This window comes from Notolabrus celidotus, chromosome 22 (genome assembly GCF_009762535.1).
Source record: "Notolabrus celidotus isolate fNotCel1 chromosome 22, fNotCel1.pri, whole genome shotgun sequence".
Classification (NCBI taxonomy): domain Eukaryota; kingdom Metazoa; phylum Chordata; class Actinopteri; order Labriformes; family Labridae; genus Notolabrus; species Notolabrus celidotus.
Window position 1 is genome coordinate 19,377,216 of NC_048293.1, and position 26,697 is coordinate 19,403,912.

At 40.4% G+C, this 26,697-nt stretch overlaps 1 protein-coding gene across 5 annotated transcripts; it reads right to left on the bottom strand.

Annotated features, from left to right (window-relative positions):
- Positions 1–891: 891 nt before the first annotated feature.
- Positions 892–26,097, bottom strand: LOC117806278 (zinc finger MYM-type protein 4-like). 5 transcript variants are annotated; one of them, XM_034675134.1, is made up of 30 exons: positions 25,780–25,961; positions 23,620–23,681; positions 22,375–22,945; positions 21,361–21,413; positions 21,124–21,270; positions 20,876–20,939; positions 20,465–20,661; positions 20,187–20,311; positions 19,270–19,504; positions 18,956–19,171; positions 18,536–18,686; positions 16,896–17,011; positions 16,448–16,801; positions 16,220–16,370; positions 15,943–16,118; positions 15,566–15,743; positions 15,280–15,393; positions 15,054–15,097; positions 14,776–14,914; positions 9,465–9,610; positions 9,265–9,379; positions 8,920–9,180; positions 8,714–8,790; positions 8,311–8,452; positions 8,040–8,191; positions 7,725–7,839; positions 6,764–7,021; positions 6,542–6,653; positions 6,363–6,431; positions 1,951–4,813 (listed from the first exon to the last, which is right to left on the bottom strand). In XM_034675134.1, exons 2-30 carry the CDS (start codon positions 23,632–23,634, stop codon positions 4,699–4,701), a joined length of 4,608 nt encoding a protein of 1,535 aa, XP_034531025.1. In that variant the 5' UTR covers positions 23,635–23,681; positions 25,780–25,961; the 3' UTR covers positions 1,951–4,698. The 5 variants fall into 5 exon arrangements, with proteins under 5 accessions (XP_034531020.1, XP_034531025.1, XP_034531022.1 ...); XM_034675132.1 differs by having other exon boundaries at positions 2,447–4,813; positions 20,465–20,682; positions 25,780–26,095; XM_034675129.1 differs by lacking the exon at positions 23,620–23,681 and having other exon boundaries at positions 892–4,813; positions 20,465–20,682; positions 25,780–26,095.
- Between the last annotated feature and the right edge of the window lie 600 nt (positions 26,098–26,697).

A 26,697-nucleotide genomic window follows, 5' to 3' on the forward strand; every position in this document is an offset into this window, starting at 1 on the left:
ATGACATATACCATCAGAGGTAATCAGTCTCTATAATGTCATTAGTCTGGAGCACAAGGGGATATAAACACAGCCCTCTGCAACGTCCTAATCCCTCATTCTATTCTTCTACTCTCAACACTTATCAGGATGAATTTAAAGCACCTGTGAGGATTGTTTGGGTTTGTCTTCTTTACTGTGAAAAATGCAAAGAAAGTGTCAGCAGTGTAGTTATAGACAATCCGTCCAGTGGTTTCAGACCTTAAAAAAGACCATATAGGAATAGTCGTCCTCATGCTGATGGTCTTGACTGTTCTTGTAGTTCCTAAAGACATTAGGCATTAGTGTGACCCCTCTCTAGGTCGATGGTTAAAAGAATTAGCAGCAAGTTTAGCTCTTAAAAAACATACTTATGTTGTAAGGAAGAAGGCTTCTGAGTGTTTTGAAACCTAGGAGACATTTTTGAATTTTATAAAAAATGATGACAGTGAAGAAGTGTTGGAATTGTGAGGCGATGATGCGAATGACACGTTCTATATTTATGATATGAGGAATGTATGAAAAACTCAGATATGTGCCAGTATATTCATATTTTGTATTTATATATTTTTTGCTACATTTTAGTTTTTTTATGTATTTTATTAAAATTATATATTTTTTATTGTCATTTTATTTATTGTAAGGCTTTGTCTGGAATTTTCTGAAAATGTACTCTGATAATTTAAGCGTTACTCTTATTTATTTATTTTCTTTACGTTTTCTGTATTTTTGTTTTTGTGTGTAATATTCTGCCAATATTTGGGGGGGGGGGGGGGGACGTTATGTGTTTTCTGTATGTTTTGATACATTTTGTGAATACCCTGTTAATGTGAAAATCAATAAAACCTAAAAAAAATGAAGTCAAACACACACTCAAAGAGAAATTTACACATTTTATGACTCAATGTTTCAAAACTGCACAAGTTGTCCCACTCCCAACATTACACTTCATTTCATTTATACTTCACCTCACATTCAAAAAGAAAGGAATCAGATGGATTTCAAATATCAGCTATATTGATAATATAGTGATTGATAACTGGAGTGATAATATTCAGACAGTTATATTATACTTGTGCGAGCAGTGGTGACAGTACATCATTAATGGATAATGCTAAAAGCTTACCAGTTAACAGCATGAACGCTTGATGTTAGCATTAACCGCACAGTAGATGTGTTAACTTGAGATTTGTGCACTTGTCACTAATTTTCACTTTGATAGATTTCATATAAAAAATAAACATGAGATAAAAGAAAAGGCACGTTGACCTCAGTAACAGCAGAAACCAAAACAGTAGATGCATGAAGCACCAGCTCCCTAACTTACCCCCAAGGTGTTCTGGGTAGTGGAGTCATCATAATCCGTAACATAGAAAACATGGTATATTTCTCTAAAAACTCAAAACTTGAATGTGTCAACTTTGCTTTCAGACATCTGAGCTGAAAACTCCTCCAAGAAGGAAATATTAAAAGGAAGGTGTAAGGAAATAAACAATGCTTTCTTAAATGGCAGTGATGGATGACAGGAGAGCAGAGGGGGAAAGGTACAACATAAATATTCACACATTTGGATCTTTTTTTAAAGATCTTGGATTTAGATTGTATCACTGTAACCGTATGAACCATTAATGTTGTCATATTTATTCTATTTCAAGTCCTTGTGACTGTCTTTATGTCAATTTAGGGAGAAGTTCACATTCATTTATTTATCTTTTTTAACAGAAGAGTATTATTTCCAGGTAGAAGAAAACAGTAATGACAGAATTAAGTGTTTTAATGTTTTGAATTTGAGCGTAAAGACAAAATGTTGAGAATGAGAGGTTAAAAAAAAGGTGACACTGTCAGTCCTGGTCCCCAGTAATAAAACAAGACAAGAATAAAGTGAAACTCTCAAATGGAAACCAGATAAAGATGTATCTTCATACATGGCTCTTCTACTGGATGTGTGAAGTTTCACTTTTTATTCTCAGTATTTTGGATTCATTCCCAAAATGTATTTTTTTCAATCCACTCATTTTATTTTCTCACACCAACCCCAATACATTTCCATTATTTAGGCACACCGTCATAATACTTGTCTTTGACTGTCTTAAGCCAACAAAAATATATCATACTATACTTCATACACAACACAAGATACAGGAAACCTCAGAGGAGAAGAGAAACAAATAAAAACATTTTTATATCCCAAAGGAGATGAAAAAGAAGAATTAAGTGCCTCAGATACAGAAACACATCCATGGAAAGCATACAGGGAGTTGTAGTTTTTCAAAGAGATTCTGTTTCTGATGGTGGTCTGTGAATGCAACTCATATCTTAGGTAAATAAGGCCACACAGAATGATGAAAAGAAAAGGGACACAGAATAAAGTGAGTAAATAATAATAGTAAAAGAAGATGGGCGTAATGTAAACTGGTTCAATACCATATAAAATCATGTGTTTGATTTTAATTCAAGGCCAAACAGCAACCAGTCAAAGAAATAAACATGATCACATCATGTTTAACGAATCAGAGTAACACTGAGGGAAGCGCTTCACTGGAGTTAAGAACACCTTCACCGAGTTTTGTGCAGCTCAACACTTCTGAATTATAAAACCTCAAAATGTGATTCTTTCAAGTTTTGGTAAAATTTAAAAGCACAAGATGTCTGCTGGAGGAAATCTTCTATAACCTGTAGTGTCTTTAAAAACAACAACATCGACTGTTCTTACTGTCTGTCACTCACACCGGTCTGATGTTCTGCAGTGCACAAAGAAAGTATTCACACCCTTCACTTTGTCCACAGGCTGCTCCTGTTTCCCCTGATCAGCTTTCAGATTCTACAACTTGATTGGAGTCTACCTGTGGTGAACTCAATTTACTGGACATGATTTGGAAAGAGGCACACATGTCTACATAAGGTCCCACAGCAAATGGAAGCCATGAAGTCAAAAGAGCTGGCTGAAGATCTCAGTGACAGGATTGTGTCGTGGCACAGATCTGGGGAAGCATGCCAAAAATGTTTCTGTAGCATTGAAGATCCCAAAGACCTCGGTGGTCTCCATCATTCATAAATGGAAGCAGTGAGGAACTACCAGGAGCCTCATGTACAAAGGGTGAGTATGCACAAAAACGTGGCGTACGCTCTTTTTCACGGCAAAGTTCAGATGTATCAAGAGTGAAATGACCGTGGAAATGTGCTGTGCCTCACGCCAACTTCATGGCTGGCGTACGCACATTTCTACAGCTGTTGATCCTTGCGCACAGATTCATACAGCTGGATATTTTTGTGCATGCAGCATTTTCTTGATTTGAGCGTATGCCATGTTTCAGTAGGAGATCCACACAAGTCTTTGTACATGAGGCCCCAGGACTCTTCACTGAGTACTCAGAGGAGAAGGGCCTTGCTCATGGTGACAAAGAACCCAATGGTGACTCTGATAGAGCTCCAGCAGAGGAAGGCTTTTGGCAAAACGTGTCTGTTGCTTGTTGCTGGTCTGTGCTACCTGCCAGATTACAAGTTGTAAAGGACATTTAGTGTGCTGACTTTTTCACCTCTTTAACAGCCTCTGTGTAGTCGTGCATCTTAAGAAGTTTTAAGTTTGAGTGAGCTCCTTTTTTTTGCTTCTTTAATGCAGAGCGGCCAAATAGAAGCAACTCCTTATAAAAGGCACATGACAGCCCGCTTGAAGTTAGCCAAAAAGCACCTCAAGGACTAGCAGACTATAAGGGACAAGATTCTGATGAAGCCAAGATTGAACTCTTTGGCCTGAATGCAGAGCCTTAAGTCTGGAGGAAACCTGGCTTGTAGAGAGGGAAAGATTCTGGTCCAGAGTGCTCTGGAGTGGCTTCAGGACAAATCTGTGAAAATGCTTCAGCGGCCGAGCCAGAGCCCGGACTTAAACCGGATCGAGTGTCTCTATAGAGACCTGATAAAAGCTGTGTGCTGACGTTCCCCGTCCAACATGACAGAACATGAGAGGATCTGCAGAGAAGAATGGAGGGTGTGCCGAACTCACAGCGTCATACCTGTAATCGCTGCCAAAGGTGCTTCAAAGTGCTGAGTTATATTTTGTTTTTTTTAATTTGTAATAAATTAGAAAAATGAAGGTCTAAAATCCTGTTTTCACTTTGTCATTAAGGGCGATCATGGGTGGATTTTTCAGAAGGAAAGTAAAGTCTGCCTCTGTTAAAATAAGTCTGTAACATAACGTGTGGACAAAATGAAGGGCTGTGATTACTTCCTGGATGCAGAGCATCAGTCTGTCTCTGAAATGTAAATTCATCTGCAGGGTGGAGCTTGGATGTTACAGTTGAAAGTAGTCCGGCCACATGAGACGAATAAAGAGCAAAATATCCCACAGGTGAGACACAAATCATGGAGGGTGAAATCTTCTCTTTATGTAGAGTGTCTGATTTTTGTAAAGTTATCAACGTGTCACGGCAGGGGTTGGCAACTGAGGTAACAAAAATTCCACACTAACAATGTCTCTCTCTCTCTCTTTCCCATCAAACGTCTTTGTCTCGTGTACATTTCTTCTCTCAAGTCAAAGGCCTGACAGCCTCAGTCTGAGCGACCGTGTCCAGCTGTCACGCTGCATGTTCAGCTTTAATTCACTGTGAAGCGTTCGGCATCAGAAGAAGTTTCTTTAGCAGAAGTGGATCATAATAAGCAGGATGTAAAAGACTGAGCTCCGTATCACTGTAAACTGACGTTGTCCTTTTCCTGGTGCACCTCTCTGACGGCCAGGATGCGTGTGAGCATGCTCTGTAGGGTGGTGGCCTCTAATGGTTGAGATGTGTACCAGTAGGGACTGTTGAGACAGGGAGTTGAACAGTTAGAAAAAGAACAAGGTTATATTTCTTCTTGCTTTTTTGAGCTGCAAAGCATGCAAGGGTACTCTTTAGGTGTCCAACACCGACATCCCTGTGTTGTTAGCTGATTTAGAACGCTCATGGAAACTGATGTTTATGCTGCAGTGTCAACGGCAGAAGTCAAATGTGCCACGCTCCTTTCTGCGGATTGATTTGATTTGTTTTATATATAACTGTATTAGGTTTTTCTGCTGTATACATCAATCAAAAAGTGCATGTTACCCAGTTTTATATTTTTACAAACAAGAACACATCGTACAATGACAACCACTAGAGTCCAATCCAATGTGTAATGAGATAAGTTATCTTAAAAATAAGAAAACAGGAAGGACTCATGAAATAGAAAGAAGATATGACACATGAAAAATAAATAAATGCTTCCCTTTGAAATGTTCCTCGTGTGTCTCACACAGGCACCGGCCAGAGAGCTTTCTGTTTTTATGCCCCTAAGCTATGGAACTCTGCCTCTGGACATCAAAGCGGTAAGCTCTCTGGGAGTTTTTAAAAGTAAACTTCAGACTTACCTTTTTAATTAAGCTTTTAATTTGGAGTAGTATATTTTAGCCCAGGACTGCATTATTATTATTATTTGTTAATCATTATTATTTAAATCATAGTTTTAACATTTATTTATCTTATTCATAAAAATTTAGTATTTATTTATCTATTTATTTCTTGTGTTCATCTGATCTTGTTAATGCTACCTTATTTTTAACTTTTTCTTTACACTCTTACTTATTTTATTAATTTTACTATATTGATTTCTTTTATTTTTAAGTATTTTATTTATAATAATGCCTTTTATAATTTTACCATTGCTGTTTTTTTCTGTCTCTGTTATTCTGTGAAGCACTTTGGGCTGCATGTTCTTATGTGTGAAAGGTGTTTTATAAATACAGTTGAGTTGAGTTGAGAGTTAAATATAATACAAAATGAAAAATAAATACAAATAAAAATAAAAATAAAATTATTTCTAACAAACAGAATCTTGAAATTATTTTTTACAACTTGCCCTATGAAACATATATTACATTAGTCCTCAAGAGAGGCAATATCATTTACAAATGACAGCACAGGACCCCAGGTCTTTTTTAAATGATCTGAACAGCCTCTAGTACTATACTTAATTTTCTCTAAATAGAAGAAGGACATTAGGTCTTATAGCCAGTAATTTTCTGATTGCAGTTTATGATCCTTCCATTGTAGAAGAATGCGTCTGCGAGCCACAAGAGAGAAAAAAGCAAGATTTGATTTGATTCGATTTGAATTGGTGTGGTTTAGTTTGTTTTGTGGGATCAGGTGGTTACTGGTAACACTTTGCTGTTGAGAATTTATCCTCATTAGTTACAGCCATGTTAGTTAGGTATGAGTTCAATCCTAGCATTAGATCAAGAGAGACTGAGACCCTGTAAGATGATAAACTATTATTTTGTTGAGGCTAAAAAGAAGACAGAGAAACATGGACAGCACAAAGCGTCTGACTCTGACCTGCGTGTGTGCACATTCTGTTCAGGCTGGAGGTAAAACAAGTCAGTTCTCTTCTTCACCGACTCTGGGCTGTTAGAGAGCGAAAGGACGAAGAGGAAACATTTACTTCGTTGTATCAGCAGTTATAAGTATATATCCAATGCTGTGAGTGTTTGTGTGTATGTGTGTCTCTCTCTCACCATCTAGAGAGGTAGAATTCATAGAGTCTGAGAGGACAGCGTAGAGGGTTGGAGGCATTTTCAAGCATTTCCAGGTCTCCTTCTACCTCCACCTGCTTTTTTCTCAATCGCTCTAAAAGAGAAGAAAAGGACAACCATTACACTTAATATTTGTCCTTTACCTCTTTTTAATATAACTATATAACAGTAAAGAGATAACATTTATTTGTTTCCAAGACTTGCCTGCCTCCTCCCTGCGAGGCGTGGCAGTGCTGCTTCTCTGGTGTCGGAGGTAGTGGACTTTGCCGGCTCGGCTGCAGGGTTTAGACGCCCGAGTTAGGTTGGTAAAGGAGAGGCTTCGGTGCTGCAACAGCGAGTTGAAGCGGAAGCTCTTGGTGCAGAAGAAGAGCAGCGTGTTGAGGAGCACGATGGGGGAGTAGGCACCAAGCTGCTTACACTCCCACAGGTAGGACTCGGCAACACGGGAGGGAAAGATACCACCTTTAGAAGAGAGAGAGAAGTGAAGGGGAGAATGCTTTAGACACACAAAGAGAAGTCAAACTCTTTCAAGGTTTAAATAAGGAACCAAGGACTGATGATATTATCAAAGTAAAGTTTTTGGTATTCACCTAGAAGAAAAAAAAATTAAATTAATTTAAAAAAAAGATCAACAAGAAGAAATCAACAAGCTGGCCTTTTTGGTGCAGCAAAAAAGCTGGAAGATAAGATTTAAGTCTAAATTTGTGAAGCTGATTGATGGACCTGTGAGCAAAGTGTTGCAAAGTTACATGAAGCAGAAACTACAGATTAATTCTGTTAATGTAGTCATTTTTCTGTCCACATGACAAAATCCAGAGGGAAACAATTGTCCCTTTAGCTGCCACACACTACATTTATGGTATCAACACGCTGCTGACTTTGTTTTTGCATCATTTGGTGCCTTGCAGACAACAGCAGTAAGACTAAAATAGGAAGAATAAAGTGGAGTCAATAATACCAAGACAATGATTTATAGAGCTGAAGGGAATGGACTTTTTTGGTTATGGCTCAGAGTAGACTTTAAGTCCTGACAGACACCGCCACTATCAACAAAACCTGATGTAAGGAGAGGCGACTACCTCAAAGTATTCTGAAGGGCTAATGCATAAAAAGGATAATGGTGGAAAGTGTAAAGATAGATATTTATCTAGGTCAATGATCATACCACCAGGGAGTAACTTGGGCCTCCAGAGTTGCAGCATCCCGCTGATCTCAGTGGCAAACTGACTGTACAGCTCATCAGTGAAGATGTTCTCTATGCGTCCCTTCATGAACAGATACTGTCCAAAAACAGGGAGACAGGAAAGAGGAAGTGAGTAAAAACACACTAGGTTACCAGTAATAAAAGAGAGGTGTGTGTGTGTGTGTGTGTGTGTGTGTGTGTGTGTGTGTGTGTGTGTGTGTGTGTGTGTCTGTGTGTGTGTGTGTGTGTGTGTGTGTGTGTGTGTCTGTGTGTGTGTGTGTGTGTGTGTGTGTGTACCTGCTGTATTCCAAGACAGAGGTAGAAGATGCTGTCTGGACTGTAGGGCTCTCCGTTTGGTCGTCTCACTTCCTTGATGAAGCGAGACAGTGCAAAGCTCAGCTCAGCAGAGTCACACTCGATGATGTCCTCTTTAATCTCCACTATACTAGCTGTCAGGAGGAGAGCAGGGGTTAAAAGAAGTATGGAATAAATAAGGTCACATTTGAACTAGAGAGAAAGAGAGAGACTAAAGTCAAAGCTTGTGAAGGGAAGGAGAAGTGAGGCTCACTCTCTTGTTTGCTCCTCTGTTGGACCCAGCTCCTCCAGGCTTTCACTCCGTACACGTGGTTCAGTTTGGAGGTGGCTGGGGCGACCGGCGCAACTGGAGCAACCAGCGCACTGCGGTCCAGTGGAGCTGCTCGCCTTCGTCCCTGGATGGACAGACATACAATTAATACAGGGCCCTGTAGTATTCGACCCTTTGCTGCATGTCACATTTCCTGCCCCTCTTCAGCTGTCCTATCAATGAAGGATAAAATGCCCCAAAAGCTTTCTGGTTTCCTCTGTTAGCTTTTACAAGTTCCTACAGCACCTGAATGCACCATATTGGGAAGAACGCAGAGTCAGGAAGTCAGAAGAGTTCAACAGTCTTTAAATCAGTGGCTGATTTAAAGACTGTTGGAGTTTCATACCCGTTTCCGTCCTGAGAAAGCTTCTCGTGGTCTCTTCACTCCTCTCTGTAGAGCAGCCGGCTTCTGACCTGACACTTCTGCAGATGCAAGAAAACAGAAATGTTATAAAAGAGCTGTTTCACATGTTTTTTTTTTAATTGGCTACTAGTATTTATCCTTAGTAAATAATATATCTACATTTTGCTGTTGATTTTGAATGATCTCACCAGATGGAAAGTCACTCTCCAGGTCCATCATTGGAGAGGAGGGGGGTTGATGCTCAGTGCTGGTGGTTGGTGCCTCACTTGTAGTCGTCGTACTCTCCTCTGGCTGGATGATCTGCTGGGGGTCAGTTGGCTCTGTGATCTTCTCTGAGCTGACGGTTACCGGCAGCTCAGCTTGTTCTGGTTCTTGAGTCTCCTCAGCACCACGGGGGATGGGAGCAATCACCTCTGACTTTGTGTTTTCACTAAACGAACTGCTCTGGTCTGTGAAATACAATGATATGAGGTGAGGTTAAGCACACTTTCATTCTGAGACTAAAATGGATTAATGGTGCAAAAATATCTCACCTGCGCTGGAAACAGGTTCATCTTTCTGTTTCTCTTCCGTCACAGCCAGAGGCTCTGACTGGACAGCTGCATCCTTCATTTCTTTGCTCTGAGGTACCATGAAGGGTACTGGAATCTGTAGGATAATAACATAAATGCATTCATATTTCTCTCTTCACAGTAAGGACTCAATGATTCTAAAGGTAGGTAACAGGACTTACAGGCATGGGCATAGGCATGGGGACCGGTGTGTGCTGGGAGTACATGTTCATAGGCACTGGGATGAAGACTGGGACCGGGACTGGCACCATTATGACCTTCACCTTCTCTTCTGCTGCTGAGGAGCAGACTGAGGACAGAGGCAGATCTGGAGGAGGGGAGAAATGAAGGATGAATCATTTTCTAATATTAGTTTGGTTGAAAGTTATACTTTCATCTGTTCTTCTCCTTTCTTGAATATTAAAGTATTGAGCTACTAAAGCAAAACTCTTACAAACAGAACCTTTCAGAGAGTGGATAACAAAACATCTGCTGACCACAGAGTGACAGCTGATGAAACTTAGATACTACTTCAGCATCAGCTTCTATTAAAAAAAGATGCATTCAAAGCAACTTTTGTTCAAGGCGCACACAACCTGAAAACGTGTTAAAAAAAACACTAAAGATCTTCATAATCACCAAAATCATTTAATATAAAGATTGTATGAGTCCAGAGATGTATATATGTACTGTCAAAAATATAACTTCTTAAATACAATAGATATATATTATATAATATATGTTATGAGGTGGATTTATCTACATATTTATTAAATATATTTTAACTTCGTCCTAGGTATTTTCACTTAGACAAAAATGAAATTCTTATGATTTTTGATCATAGACAGATTTATAGATATCATAAATATGTATAATAGGCAGTTTCTAAACAGATGATTTCAAATGTAGGGAATGCATGTGAATGGTTCACTGCAATATTTGATCATCTTTGTAAATGTAATACATCAGTGCGAATAAAGAGGTGTTTGTATTTATGGTAGAGACTTGCATTTAAATAAGACACCATGCGTCTCCCTTTTGTTTTAAGGTGGTGATCTTGATTTAAAAGTACAAAAATAAAGAAACATGGGTTGCCCGTTCAGCTCAGTGAGTAGAGAAGGCACCTCATGATATGAGGTCTTTAGTCTGTCTTACTGGATGCAAGTTTGACTTCCATTCTTGTGACTATTTTCTGCATGTCCTCCACCACACTCTACTTCACATATTTCTTATCTCTCTAACGTTTAAGTCCGATCAAATAAATGCAATAACCCTGAAAAAATCATTAAAAATAGACTGTTTCAGTTTCTTTACTGCTATTCTGCTAAAGCTGAATTTGTCAGAAGAGTCCAGCTATCATACTTTCTGATGTCAGTGTCTCCATTAACCCTGACCATCATTGGCTTAATGCTGTCTTAATGTTAACACCAGTGCAATAGTTTTATACTCAATGATAGAGTATATATTTTTTAAATCACAAAAGTTACCACGAGACAAAACTAGAGTGGGCCCTATCCTGGTCTGCTTCATGCTCTTTCTGCCTGGTGACAGTGGGCAGATGTGTTCCTAACTATGTCTCTGATATATTGATTCTGTGATTATTAATCATAAGACTTTGGTAGGACATTGGTTTATAGGATAGAGCACAAAATACAAAGAAAACAAACTGCTGCAAACAACACTTTGCTCTCGGATCATATTTATTGGGTTTTTTTGCATTTAAGGAGACAAAACTTTCATATGTATGAGGGGACGATAGTCATTTAAAATAAAACCAAACATACATAGTAATGAAATATGACTTGAAAATGTGTTCCATGTCAGTATAATCAAAAAGAGAACAAACAAATAAAAACATGCGGATGCTGTGGACAATACAAACTTCTTGGAGAAGATAAAAACGTAAACATCAGAGATGAGACAGCAGATGGACGTCAACCTTTGTTAGGAGACAGCTTCAGTGGTGAGATACAGGGAGGAACGTTTACACAGCACACATTCATGACACGACACAACTTTGAAATGTAGCTTAACAGTACGAATCAGTTAATAACATTCAAATAAACACTGTGGTCTTCAATCAGGTGCTTCAAATACTCAGGGGACTCATGGTTCACAGGTGCTCTCAAGGGCATCAGGAGGAAGAAACTAAAGATAGTTGTTTTTCAAAAAGGGTCATCGGGAATGTTAAACCTCTATCGTCTTTATCTGCAAGCGCCAACCCTAACCTTAGGTAACAACAACTTAGGCTGTCCATGGAGTCTGACAGCTCTGCTTTAGGTAGTTATTAAAAAAGGGAACTGCTTCACATCGTCTATTAAACCATTCACTGTGTTAAACTCCTGCTCGGAAAGGACAAATCTTTGAGGGAAGGATTTGTAAAAACTTCATTTTTCCACACTTGAGTGAGAATCCAGAGGACATGTTCTACAGTTTTGTAAAGACCTCAAAGTATCGTTTATAAATACTTCAGTTCTGTGTCTAAAATGAAAGCAGCTGTGGCGTCATGGCTGCCTGGAACGAGCGCGTCTTCAAGTTGGAGTTTAACGTAAATTAACCTTCAATGTTGTGGATGTAACAAGTTAAAAAAAAAAGCCACACATCATCTTGAGGTAGATCTTATCTTTGTGTTAGCTTCAGAAGAAACCTGTGAATGTGCTTTCCAAAGACTGCAGCTGTGAAAGCAGGCTCGCTCAAGTGACATAACAGTAAAGATCAGCTGACGCACTTAATGCCACCGATCATAGTGAACACCCTTTCAGCTTGCTACAGAGAGTAATCAGTGGGAGTTCGGACAGCTCTAAGGGTTGTGGTGAGGAGGTGGGTGCCGAATGTGATATTCTTTCAAAGGGTCCAAAATCTCAGGCTGCACCCCTGAGAGTGATCAAGTTCTTACAGCACTTGTGTGAAGATATAAAACACAACAGGAAACAATTTGGTAAAGTCACAAAAATCAGGAGATTACAATAAAAGATTCAAACATTTGAAGACACCTGACATACACACCACGAGTCAGCTTTAATGACATGTTAACAGATCCCTTAATGAGGTATTTCACTAACATTACAATATTACAGTACCGTGTGCGGGGCAGTGAAGCACTTTAAGTATCTCGACCTTGTTTAGCTCATCTGCTACAGAGCACTTGTGACACCTCCTTGAAATAAAAATACCCTTCATGGGTCGGCCGTGTGAGGCTAAAAGGATCATAAATGGGACTCCCTGAAAACACGGCGTTTCACCTCGTCACACAGAGCGGTGGCGCTAAGATCGGTTAGTTTTGTCACTTCTTGGATATGCTGGAAAAGTTGCAAGGATGTCAGAGTGTAGTTGCAGATGTGAGGAATATGTACAACAATGTAACACAGCATGTGTTGACATTTGGAGGGACTTAATCATGTCAAAAAACAAACATAAAATCCTACTTGAACAGGGCTGTGTTATGGTTTTTGCATAGCTGATATTTATGATTTCATTATGATCTTTTCTGGAACTTCACAGAGTCATTTTGTTTCTCATGTTTTGATCCTCAATGAAACATTGAATTTGGTCTACTTGGTGAGATGCAAACATCTTCACTATGACACATCCAGCAAAACCTTCACTCATTTGGATGAAATACCGTGTTTTTAGGAAGTCCCACTCATAAATACTGTCTTTAGACTGTCGTAAAATATACCAAAACACTCCTTTAAGAACAAAATGTCACAGCAGTGCACCTCTTGCAAACACACGTCCATGCCCCTGCTGTGAACATATCTGCCTTTGCTAGCAAGTAATGCTTTGGGTTCAAGTAAAACAGACAACCATATGTAAGGAATTTAAGGTCACTGAAGTAGTATAGGTCTCAAAAATGGCACTGTAGTTGTAAAGTCTTTGTCCAGGATCATAACGGAGGGCAACTTCCCCAGCAGGTCAGGAAACTGTGGAGAGAAAAACTTGGGGTGACAAACTCGACCCTCATAAGTCAGTTCAATTTAAGTAGAAGAGCAAATTAATGTGAGAAGCTCACGTCAGTAAATCACTGTTATTAATATAAAAACACACTGATTGGACAGTGAATACAGCTATGCTTAAAATATCAATCTTTTCTTATATATTGCCGATAGCATAGATATATAATAAGTGGTGTTTTTGTTTGTTTTACACATGGCTCACCTTAAGTTTCCAGTTCAGGAGCCGTTTTGTAGATCAGTCTGGTGTGAAAGAGTTCAAAACATGGCACAGGACAGAGGCTGGGCTCCCCTGAACATGTCTTACAGTAAAACGTTGTCTGTCCCCTCAACGTTTCGCTCCTCTGCCCACAACTCTTCGTTTCACAGCGGCCCTCCTCTTTTTTCTCCCCTTCACTGTCTTCATGTGAGTGTTCTCCCTTTGCCTCCACTGCCTTTTCTCCTGTTCCCCCCTCTGGCTCCTCATCTTCCTCCGTCTTCTGTTTCTTGCCCTCCTGCTCTTCTTCCTCCTCCCTCTTCCTCTTGGGCTGTGAGCAGACCTTGCAGTAAGAGTCAGTCTCCCTCTTGCCCATAAAATGGCGTCCGGTGAGGCGTGCTGGCAGGCCGTTACACGGCTGAGTTTCTCCCTGAGGTTTGGGTGATGGTGATGGCGCTGGAGATGTGGAAGTGTCACGGCGTTCAGGTTGCGAGGAGCTATCCAGCACAGCTGGCGTGGTTATTGAAACAGCTGGTTGTGAACAATGAATGATTGGTTGAACCAAAAACATGAATCAATGATTTAGATGGTGAGTAGAGCTGTTTACAAATATATCCTATTAGAAGTTAACACCAGCCGCAGCTGGAGGGAGTGACTACTTCTATCAGTGCTACAAAACTACTCATCACATCACTACTGTTAATGCTCATTGAGATTAACACTGACTGAAGTCATAGAAAAAGGAAGAAAGCCTAGTTAAACATTTTAAGTTCCATTAGTTTACTCTTTGTTTTCTGCAGGACTCATGATCTTTTCAGGATATTCCATTATTTTAATCTCAACAAGAAAATCAATATCAGATAAGCATTGTCCACCTTGTGTGGATGTTATATTCTATATGGACATGTGCTGGAGACAATTCAACCTCTTATTTTATTTGTGTCACAATGCTATATCAAAAAAAAAGTCCAGAGAAGTGACCTCCTCCTCCACCACCAGCTGTTTGGTTTCATCAGAAAACATGAGATGTTTCCACTCCAAGCATGACTGAAGATTATGCACCATCAAAGTGTGCTGAACAAAGGGAGGAAGTTTCATGATAACAGTCATGTGGATTGAGTAACAAATTACATGCAACTGCCTTTATTATCGTATTTAGGCAGAATGTTTATTTCACATGACTATAAACACCTGACTTCACCTTATGTTATGCAACACCCTGTAATGCGCTTTACTGTCAGGAAGCTGCAGGAAACCTGAGCACCTTCCTCCTGCTCTGCAGTCACTTTGTGTCCTGTGTGAGGTACCAGTAAAAAAAGATAAACTCAAACTTTAGGTCTTTACCTGATGAATCAGAGGATGGTATCGGCAGCTGGCACATGCTCTCTTGGTCCATAGTAAATGGTCGACACAGAACGGACTTGTTCTTCATTTGACGTCGACGGTGCGCAGGCACTCGCAAGGCATCGGTCTGAGTACTGGCCTGGATATAAATATAACGACACAGCAGAAATTAAAATAACAATGATTTAATCTAGATTATTACTGTGAATGTTAATCTTGATTCTGAAACAGACACAGACAGACAGACAGACAGACAGACAGACAGACACAGTACATACATGGTCTAGGTTCTTGCTGTCAACATTGGAGGTTGGAAGAGCTCCTACAAGAGAGAAATGACATTGCATTTGTTGAAATACATTTGTGATACTCACTCACTAAAGAACTAATCTTATCTCATGAACACTGATACAATGAATTTTTAAAAACTCAACAAGGACAAATGACTCATCAGTTTTAGAGATGGATGAACAGCCACATGGAGCTCTGTGTGTGTGAACTAACCGGTCAGAGCAGTGTCTGCTGTTACACTGGGCTGAGTGGCAGAGCCATTGGCCAGGGACACAACACCAGCAATGACAGGATTCATCTTTGAGGAGTGCTGGGGCTGAGCTGGAGCTGCAGGGAGAGACGAGAGCAGGTGTTTACTGAACAGAGTCCAGGTGTTCTGATTTCCTTGGTCCAATCACATTTATCATACTACACTGCTTATCACGGCTGCATACACGGTTACATGGTTATCTGTGGCCCTTGATCATCATTCAGATTCCACACGGATGTGATAACTCACCACACGGGATTTGAGGAGCTGCTTTGGTGCTGTTACTGCTGCCATGTTGTTTTGTCTCAAAGTGTTCGTAGCAGTACTCCATCAAACAGGTCAGGTGGCAGAAGTTACGGACTGAACCCAAACACTGCAGCTTCTCGTTCAGGTAGCCTTGTTTCCTACAGCTGTCACATCGACCCATCTGGATGGAGGAGGAGAAACACAGGAGAGGAAGAAACACAGGAGAGGAGAGGGGATATAGGAGATAATAAGATAAACAAATACATAACTAAACAGCTTCAATTCAATTACACTTTCAGCTGGGCCTGATTTTAAGGACAATTTAGCCAGCCACTCTGAGGTTGCCTGTGTACAGTATAGTAAGACATCTATTAGTTTACCCCGTAGTAGAGTACAGTGTACTGGGACATGCAGTGGGCTCTGCAGAACTCCTCTATCCGTCCTCCGTAGTGGCTGTGCAGCATCTTGTTGCTCACACCGAAGCAGTAGCTGCAGGGTTTCCATGAGTTATCTTTGTTGTGAGATTGCAGGCCTGTTTTGAAGGCAAGTTTACAGCCTGGAACAAAACAGAGAAGAGGAATACGATCATTTCACTTAGAATCACAAAAAACTAACATAACTAACATAAATGTCTATAGAGGCTCTCAGTGATCTCACCTTCACTGCAGAACGACACCTCCTGTTGGTTGTAGTTGAAGGTTTCAAAGAGAACTTTCTCCTGTTTACAGTTCTCACACACCGTCAGGATGTTCTTCTGGGTTTTATACTGCTCAGAGCACATCCTACTGCAGAACACAGAGATCTGACCCTGCAGGAAAGAAACCAGAAGAATCAGTGTCTGTCCAAACGGAGAGTCTGTCAGCTGATGTTTGCTGTTTTCCTCACTTGGTTACTGAAAAGGAACGGCTTGATGTTGAAGTGTTTGCTGCACTGATGGCAGGTCAGCTTGGAAGTGTCGCCAAGACCGGCCTCAGCTGGTTTCGTGGGCTGGCCGGACGATGCTTTGGCCTGGTGTTGCCCCGGGGCAGAGGGGGACGAGTAGGAGGGCACCAGCGGGGGCACTGAGGAATGACTGGGGTGGCTTCCCGGGTGTGGGACTGAAGATGGATACTCTTGGGGAATAGGAGGGACTGAGCCGGCTCCCACAGAGAGCCCTGATTTGGAGGCTTCTCTTAGGGTGGGGTCCCTGAGAGAGGAGGTTCCGTTGATCGGATCTGACGGAGGGATCTGCCCGGACTTCTGCGAGGACATGGAGGAAGAAAAAAGAATATAAAACACTGACTCGACACCCACAATCTTCATTAGAAAGTTAATTTTCAAGTTGTGCCTTTACCCTGAATATCGACACGCAATCATAAGAGCAGAAGTTACGAATGGTGCCGTCCACCATGGCCAGATGGTACTGAGGAACCGCTGACACCCTGCACTGGCAGCAGGGGAATGCAGTACCTGAAGGTGAAGAGAGTAACATTAAACTAAACAACTGACAGTAGTGAACAAACACTCATGTTTATATATATTAGTGATTGAAGACACTTTCAATTTGCATTGTTTTTTTAAATATATGCTGCAGGGATTTCATTTAAAATGCTATGTTTGATATTTTTGGATAAAAGCTCCTTACATTAATTCAGGGCATTAGTATGCATTCGATTCCTGAGACCTGAGCTTTTGTTTGGTATACATAGATGTATTTTTTTATTTTGCAAAAGAAGGGATTTTAGGCCCAGTGAAAAAATATCTCCTTAGTTGTTTTCCGACCACAGGAACTTTACCCCTGAACTACATGGGTTTCGACCGGAGGTACCAGGGTCTAAATTCAGTTCAGGGGTAGTTAATCTCCCCCCTAAAAAGCCCCTGCTAGGGGGTAGTACTTTTCAAAGGTCCCAGGACTGAATCAAGTGAATCACGCACACCTGTGATTCACTTGATTTCTCTTTCTTTACTTTGTTTTTATTTGTTCTAATGAAGACAACAATGGGGGCACAGGAACCTTTTAGTTCTGGGGAAAGTAGTTCTGGGAGCTAAAAGACCCTGGAACTCTTGGTTGAAGTGCACCTTTTGTGGATCATGGGTTTCTATTTTCCTTGATGACACAGTGAACTACAAATTACCAAACTGTTCATTTAAAAGCTTGGATAGTAATGTTGAACAGGAGGTCGTTTTTGAAAAAGAATGATGTACTCATGTTAGGGCTTTATGACGGAGCTTCTCGTGTAACTTTATTTTTAATGAAAGAACAATTTAACTAGAATTGAATAATGCTGTCTGCCTGGTATCATGTACTTCAGATGTAACATTTATATATCATCCCTCCATACGACACAGTGCAGTCTCAAACCTTGGCTGTAGATGTTGTGGTAAGCACAGATGTTGCTGAATTAAAGCTTGAAATAAGTGTGTAATATTGGAGGCTGCTTGTGCTGCAGCTTGTTATTGCCGGCATCATAGCACAGGTTTCATCATGAGGTCTTTGCAGCTGATGTACATTAGCATTTTTTCGACATAGCTTTCAGAGGGGAGGGCTTTTGTAAAGTTTTCTATCCTTCATATTAAGTTAACACAACTTCCTTTCTGATGTGGAGACTGTGAATAGCTTCACAATTTTACCAGTGTGCTCGGATCTTTAATGTTAAGATGGTTTACTGATTCAGAACAGTGAATGTTTACACCCTAGTCACAAGTTCACAGTCTCTGAAATCATAAGTATAAATGTCAAGTGAAAGGTCATGCATCTTCACTGAGTTATATGGTGTTTGTTCTTTCAATCAAATATTTATTCAGCTTGATTATAACGTCTTTTTGACCTGTCATTTTGTCTGTAGTCTCCCACATTTTAAAGGTCTGTCGAGATCTTGTAATCCTCTAGTGTGCTCCATGCATTAGGCAGAATTAAGTGTGTTGTAAAGCACACACTAGGACAGTCGGTCACAGGAGACAAATTTGAGCATGCGTCTGTGTGGTGTGTCCTACCAGTGAGTATGTGTCGAGGAGGTCGACTCCGATCCACACACATAGATGAACAGTAAAGCTGAACTTTGCCCTTCTGGTCACGTTCCATGGTTGTGGAGGACACTATAGCGAGCTTGCGACAGAAGGCACAGTCCACGGTTTTTCTGCAGTTCTGAACAAAACAACAAGAACAGGAGAAGGGGGATGTTTACTCATTCGCACAAATAGCTACAATTCATGACAAGAGGAGATTAATCCTACACTCTTGCCATATTTGCAGCAGCAAAAAACTAAATCCAGCTCCTTCCTCCTGATAAGATCGAGCATATAAATAAGGGATGTTGTATCATTCTTAAGCATGTGGTATTGAAAAGTAGCAAACATTTTGACAACCTCATTCAGCACCGTTATTTCTTTCAAAGACACAAACCTATCACATACCTGTTTGTAGGTGCCGATACAGGTGGGACCACAGAAGTTCAGCTGAGATCTATCGATGGTGAGGGTCTGACAGGATCCTAATTTGCTGTTACAGTAAAGTCCACAGCCTTCACAACAGTTCATGGCTAACTGCCTCATCTTCCTCCATGACACAAAACAAGCATCGCTGCAGAGTCTGTGAAGACGACCTTGATGGGTGACCTCGTGTTCAATTTGCTGTTGAGACAATCACAGACAAAAAGACAAGAATGACACAACTGATGGAGTATTTTTTTTGTGCGTATCGGGTAAATAAACAAACATCTGTCTCCTACCCTGTTTGAGATTTTGCAGACACTGCAAAAAGGTTTGTCCGGCTGCCGCTCTGCTGGTTTCTCGGGCGGCTTCTCAGGCTTCCTCTCCAGCCGTTTGTCTACCCATTTATCAGGACCCTTGTCCACTTGCTTCCTCTTGTGTCTGAACACGGACAGACAGAACTGGCCACAAAAGTGCATGAAGGTGCTGTCGTCTGCTGGAATCGTGATCATGTCTCTGGGCTGAATGATCTCCCTGCAAAGAGGATCGCACAAGGAATCAATATGGCAGCCAAAATATAAATGATGATGATGACAGGTGAGGAGAAACTAGGTTAGGTTAGGAAAAGTAAAGCTGGACTCTAACTTTTGTTCTAAGAAGAAGCAAAAGGCCAGACTGTGTAGTAGACAAAGGAAGGAATTAGGGGTTGAACTAAGTTTATAGATTTAAGTATTAACTGGGATATTTAATGAAGTTCTCACACACACTGTCACATGGATTAAGCCAGGCAGAGATAATGAGCCAGATTTCTTCTTGGTGTAAAAGCAAAGGACGACACATTTATATGAGGCTTGAAAACCAGCAACACTTACACTACCAGTCCAAAGTGGACTTGATATCCAACCAAATGTTAATTCCACTGTGCAATGAGAAAACGCAGGTGATCTCACTTATTAGAAGCTAATAAATCAGGTGCAACTACACACCCTCTTGGTTTCATACAAACATAAACAAGGGAAGTTGAATCTGTGTAAATATAGTGACACTTCCAAGTTGGAAGGGTGCAAAATCAGCTACTCATGCATCCATCTATCTCATTTTTACATTAGAAGTGTAAAAAAAAAAGTCCACAGCACAACATAATGTTGGATTTATCTTGGTGTTATGTCCCTTTAAAATCAAGGTCAGTAGAGTGGAGGTGGAAACAGTGATGTACCTGTTACACTGGAAGCAGCATCGGTTCTTGGTGGTTGGAGGCAGGTGACCGGTCAGACAGACTGTGGAGCAGAAAAGCTGCGTCGAGCCTTTTCTTTGGAATGCTGTTTGGCCTTTCAGGAGAACCTGCAATCATTATCAGAAGAATGAAATGTGAATATGACAACATATTAAGGTTCATTTGCACTATTAATACTTAAAAATGAGCAGTGTTTATCTTTTAAAATGAAGGGTGAGTTCAAACTCTCCAACATAAACAGGATGTTGATAAAACAGTACCTTAGAGCATCCACTGCAGCGAACACTACCAGGAACGGGGGGCTGAGGCGGACGTGGGGACAGTGCTGCCAGAGCTGGGAGTGAACTTGGGATGGGAGCTGGTGGTCGGACAGGGAGAGAAGTCATGGCTTGTAGCACACCACCTCTCCCCTGGATAAAAAAGGCTGTCTGAGGATGGGCTTGGACTGGTGCTGGCACTTGAGAAGATGAGACAAATACTAAATAAGTTATTTAAAAGAAGTTACAGACAATGGTATGTGTATTCTTAAATGTTAGCATGACCTCTTCCAATGATAATTTATAAAGGATTTATGCCAACTGTCAAACTAAAAGTCTGCCTCTGAGACGTCACATCACCACAACAAATACATTGATTCATGATCGTCATAATAAACACAGAAATAAACTTACTTGTAGGAGTAGCAAAGGTGTTGGCACCACTCACAGAGTAGACAGAGCTGATCCTGAGCTCTTCCTGAAATGAGAACACACAAGATAAGGTTTTGTAAAACCAGGTGGCAGTATGGATCGTCTTACTCAAACTTGTATCAATAATTTCTGGGTAAATCCTCTCCCATCATGCAAAATCAATTGAAAACCTTCACAGAATACTCGACATAAACAACATGTGTATTCTGATATTGTCTTTCCACACAAACCTCCTGCTGCTCCAGCTCCTCTTTGATCTGCCTGATGGAGCTCTGAGGCAGCAGAGCAGCATCGTAGCCCTCATCAATGGGTTCATCTTTAATGTTGACAGGTGAAATCGGGGGATTACTGTCCTCCATTGGTGCCACCTCTGACTGCTGAATCAAAAAGGTATCCAACATTATTCACTGAAGCCTTTAAAAAGAAATTCAAACACAGTTCCTGAACTAATCTTTACAGATAGTTACCTCCCCCTGCTGGCTGTCTTCTGTCTCCTCGGTCTGGTTCAGAGCGCCTCCATCTGACAGGGAGGTGGAGAAGAAAACACAACACGCATGTCATCTGAGAGTTTACAAAAACAAACACTGTTTAACAACCTTAATTACTTGGAAAAAAGCACAATGGTAACACTTTATGATTCAAGGCAAACTTTAAACTGTGCTCCCAATACTTTGAACACTGCCTTTCTTCCGTCACCTGGGACATTCAGGAAACACGTTTTGGACAGTGAAGTCGGGGCAGCTTACCCTAAACCCTGACACACCCAGACAACCTCATGTTGATGACAGCTGGATAAATACATTTGTAATATGATAAAATAGAGAAACATAAAAGGCTACAGGATTTCCAAAACACTCTTCTCCCATCTCAGGCTCATGTCTTTAAAAACTCTCATTCTAGCTTTTGTCTGAACTGCTGCAATCAAGTCACTGACGCATCATTTTGGCACAGCAAAAGAGACGAACGTCGACACAGTTCAACCCTTCATTTGCAGCTCGGATGCCTGACAGTAATGTTTGTATTATGGATTTGTTTTAAAAGAAACACAAATGTTTATAGCTGGTGTCAATGCCTTGTCAATTTGAAGCAAACAAAAAAACTTGGGTTTTGAAGAGACCAGACGGTGTATTGTATCTTCTCCAGGTCAACGTTGGAAGTAACTGAATCCTGTCTTTTCCAAAATGCAACTCTTTATATTATTTTTGTTACACCCTCCCTGCCTTGTAAACACTTATTTAAGACTCTACAGAGAGGACTGTGAACTCCCCAAATCCAAGGCCAAATAATAATAAAAGCACAACTTTGACTGAAGCCTTTCAGAGCCTTAAAGGACATTATGCAGCAAATAGTACTGCTTGTGATAAATACACTGAACTGATTTGTAAAGTCGGTGGAGTTTCCTGTGATTGATGACTGAATGTCTGAAAAGCAATTACCCCTGTGTGTCATGAAAGATAATTGGAATGTGTTTGCAGCTTTACCTCTACTGTTTTCATCTGTGGGGTCCTGGGAGGAGTGGGAGGTGTTAGCAGACCCACTGCTCCCTTCCCTGTCTTGCTCTCCCTCCTCCTCCTCTTCTCTGGGCGGAGGGGTAAAGAGGTTGTCTCCACTTTCTTTCTTTGTCGATCTTGTCTGCCGTTCCTTTCTGTTTGCCTTTGCTGAGTTTGCCTCATCCTGGCTGTCCGTTGGAAGGGAAAAGTGCCAATCCTCGTCTTCTTCGTCCGGCTCAAACGAAGGAAGGCCATCCACTGCGTTGTCTAACGCTGCTCCTCCACTTCCTCCTCCTCCTCCTTCGTTGGTTCTTATAGAAGGGGTGGATATGCGAGGAAAGGAAGACTCTCCGGATGTCTCCTTTGTCTTTTCACCTTGTCTGCTGCCATTGCTGTCCTCCTCTTCTACCTGTTGGTGCTCTTCTGCTTGTGAGGTTTCATCTTCACCCTTTGTCTCATCCTGACCTCCGCTCCTGGAGGAGGAGGCAGACCCTCCGGAGGAGTCAGCAAATTCTCCAAGCCCCATCACTTCGTCAAACACTCTGGAAAGGCGCTCCTCATGCTGCAAGGGAAGAGAGTTTGGTTGAAAAAAGATCTTAGAGGGAAAATTCAAACAGCACTCAAAAATGTATGAGGAATCTGATGTGTTTAAATTCAGATGCAATAGTTATCCCAGCTGGTATCTACTTCAAACCCACAGAGCTGCTCCCCAATACAAAACTGAACACCTTAATAACTTGTTTCTCTAAATTATGAAAAGTTCAAGAGTTCTCTGAGCTACTCCGACAAAAACACTGTCTTCATCACATCCCCAGCTTTATTCCAATCACAATAGTCATTTTAATCACAATGAAATATCATCAAAAATGATTCCCAATATCTTATTACCTTGACCAACCATACTTAAGCCAAATGCCGAAAATAAGCAAAGTTTCTACAACATGTAAGGACTAAACCATCTTTGCTAAAAAATCAATCTGATGTGTTTTCTAATTTTACAGTTTCACCAATGTCCCATCTTTTAATATGAAGGAGGCATGGATATGACCTATACTGCAGCCAACCAGTAGGGGGAGCTCCACATATTTTAGCTTCACAGTCAGTGAACATGATAGTGATTACATCCTATTACAGTTCTGCCTGATACCAATACTCAGCCAATAAATCAGTTCATCTCTACAACTTTCATCCATTGAGTACTAAGTTTTGAGGAGTTATCTGCCAAGCAGCCTGTACCGAACCAGCTTCCATCGTCACTGCTAACTATCCGCCGATTATTGGAATAGCTCCTGCCCACTCTGCAGACACAAGAAGAGAGAGAGACCCATTTGATGACTGTGCAAAGTTGTTGTAGACACACTAGTAAGATATGATGTAGATCAGGGGTTCCCAAAGTGTGGGTGAGACACAAATGGAGGGGTTGTGAGATGTCTTCCAGAATGTTTTTGTTATCTAAAAAAAAAATAGTACATTTTATCCATTATAGTGAAAAATATCAACAAAAATAGAAGCGTAACTGGAAATGAAACCTTGAAAATAGAAAATGTAATGAGTTTTCTGCCTTTCTTTTTGCCAGATGACTCATAAGTTTAGGGTTGGTGAACAGTGTTAATTATCAAAAGCATCAGTAGCAGTTGGTTAATTGATAAAGACACAGGAAACACAGATACATGCTCATATAGGTAGGGTAATTTTCTGCAGACCAGCTAAATGAAGCCACATTAAATCACTTTGAGGGAGAGTGGGGGTCGCGGACTGAAAAGTTTGATGTAGATGATCTACTGTTACCCATAAACGTTAAACTTAACCTAATTTTTTGAGGTTTTTTTTTTGTAGAAGTTCCTCCTAGAACTCTGTTGCTGCAGAAGTCTGCGTTTTTCTTTGGTTCTGAATCTCAGAGCTGCATCCCTTTCACTGGCACTGGTGCTTTGTTATGTTATTTGGAATATAATTATGTTATAAAGGAAGATTTTTGTTATTAATGGCAAAAAGCAAAGAGCTTTCAGATGTCCTACAACCACTGTCAGGCGGGTGCACCACATACAACCAGGGGCTAGTCAAATAAACAGAAAAATACGTGGTAAAGATGAGATAATAGTCAATATTTTATTGTTATGAGACTAAACCCTCCTGTTATGTTCGTTTCTCTGTAACAGCAATAATGTTCCTGGGTCAATTTGAACTGGGGCATATTCAATTATCCAAAAGTGTCAGAAGCCCAAAAATCCCAGTACACATTTTTAAAAAAAATCAAATTGTCAACTCCATTACTAACCATTTAAATCAATATTTATTCCATTGGTGTTCTTTAATTCTCACAGATCATGGTTCAATGAGGATAACATGCTCGTTTTTTCATTGAAATTAATGTTAAAACTTTTTTTTATGTACATTGGAAATCCCTAAATATAAATACAATAGTTTTACATGACATAGATAGTGATGTTTATAAATTAACACGACACCTCTTCTGTCACATGCTGCCCAGATTTTTATGCTTGTTTGGAAGGCATATATTGCCTAAAGTAGACTTTAGAAAGGGTCAATTTGACCCGCAACATAACAAGAGGGTTAAGTATAAGGACTACAGGACTACTTGTGACAGGTGATTGACCCATGCATAAAACCAAGACCAACAATGCAGATGAGAATAGGTGTGATATCATGTTACCTCTTTGTCTTTGTGGTAAATTTCAGATCCTCACTGAAAACAACATCTTTCTCTCAGGAACTAGCAATCTGAGACTTGAGGTTTTCAACCAATGCATTAGAAAATAATGGCAACAGGCCTCAAGCTTTAAGATGCTGTCAGGAGGAGACATCCTCCACAAACTATGCAAATCCTGGAATCAAAAGTGTGTATGCATTTCCATTTAACTTCCACATACAAACACAAAACAACCAGTTTTACACGCTGCAAAAGCTGCTGGACTGTTCTTGTAGATATAACCTTTTATGGACTCGTAAAGCAACGCATGACTTCAATGAAATCTGCAGTTTGGTATTGTTCACTCTCCACGATGCAAGGAGCTATGTGGAAGCACCCAAACACAGATGTGCAATGGTTGAATAATCACGACCATTGGTGCTCATAGCAAGACCAACAACGTTATAATGTGTTGACTGCTTTATTATGCTTTTATTATTAAGTCAACGTGTTGTTAAATGGCGTACAGGCACACATACAGGCATACATGAAGGCATACATCAGCACTCAGTAGCAGCAGGCTAACATAAAGAGGCTGTGAGCTAGTTAGCTAGCGTTAGCTTGAAATGCACATCTCGACCAGAAGCTAACAACGTAACAAAATGTGACGTTACGCGGCTGATTAAGTTGCTCGGTTTGCCTGAGCGCGTGCCCCTGCTATAACATTCAGCATGCGTGCACGTTCTTACCTTTATTCTTTTAAGTCTAAATTCCTCTGATTCCGCCATGTTTTAATTATGCTGCAGACGCCGCGCTTCCAAACACCCACCCACCTCTGGGGTTAGAGGTTATGGATGAAGCTGCCACCGAAACAAACAAGCTGCAGGAAAAGTCCACGAAACAGACAAGCTAGTTTGGAAAAGGAAGGTTTAGCCGTTACAACTGTTGCTACACAAAGCATCACCCTTATCATTTTAAATAGACTGTATAATAAGAAACAATATATGATGAAAGTGTACAAACAAAAGACAGTGAGGTATTTTTTAAAAAGGGGAGACATTTTGGTCCAGCAATATAAATGACAGGCGCATTACATTTTCCTCAAACAGATATTCCTAGTTGGACTGATGTTATTACAATAAAATCTGCGCAGCATTCGGTTCAGTACGGTAAATCCAGTTTGGCGCATTTACATTTAAAGAAAAAAATAGCCATGATTTATGATTTATTGTTTCACTACGGGAGACGATTAGGGCCACTGAAAAAAAATATTAAGGTGATTTTTAAAAATTATTATTAATCGGAAAAAAGTCAGATCTCTGAGATTAAAGTCAGAGTTCTGAGATTAAAGTCAGAATTCTGAGATTAAAGACAGAATTCTGAGATTAAAGTCAGTTTTCTGAGATTAAAGACAGTTTTCTGAGATTAAAGACAGAATTCTGAGAATAAAGACAGAATTCTGAGATTAAAGTCAGTTTTCTGAGATTAAAGTCAGAATTCTGAGATTAAAGTCAGTTTGAAAAAAAAGTCAGATTTCTGAGATTAAAGTCAGAATTCTGAGATTAAAGTCAGTTTTATGAGATTAAACTCAGTTTTCTGAGATTAAAGTCAGATGAATGAGATTAAAGTCAGAATTCTGAGATTAAAGTCAGATTTCTGAGATTAAA

What these genes read in the sequence shown, in the direction of transcription:
- LOC117806278 (XM_034675129.1), bottom strand. Translation starts at nt 25,818, where the DNA reads ATGGCGGAATCAGAGGAATTTAGACTTAAAAGAATAAAG. An exon ending in TGCTGCTTCCAGTGTAACAG is followed by an intron (nt 19,505 to 20,186) that starts GTACATCACTGT and finishes TCCTCTTTGCAG; the next exon opens with GGAGATCATTCAGCCCAGAG. An exon ending in ACAGAGGAGCAAACAAGAGA is followed by an intron (nt 8,192 to 8,310) that starts GTGAGCCTCACT and finishes TCCTCCTGACAG; the next exon opens with CTAGTATAGTGGAGATTAAA.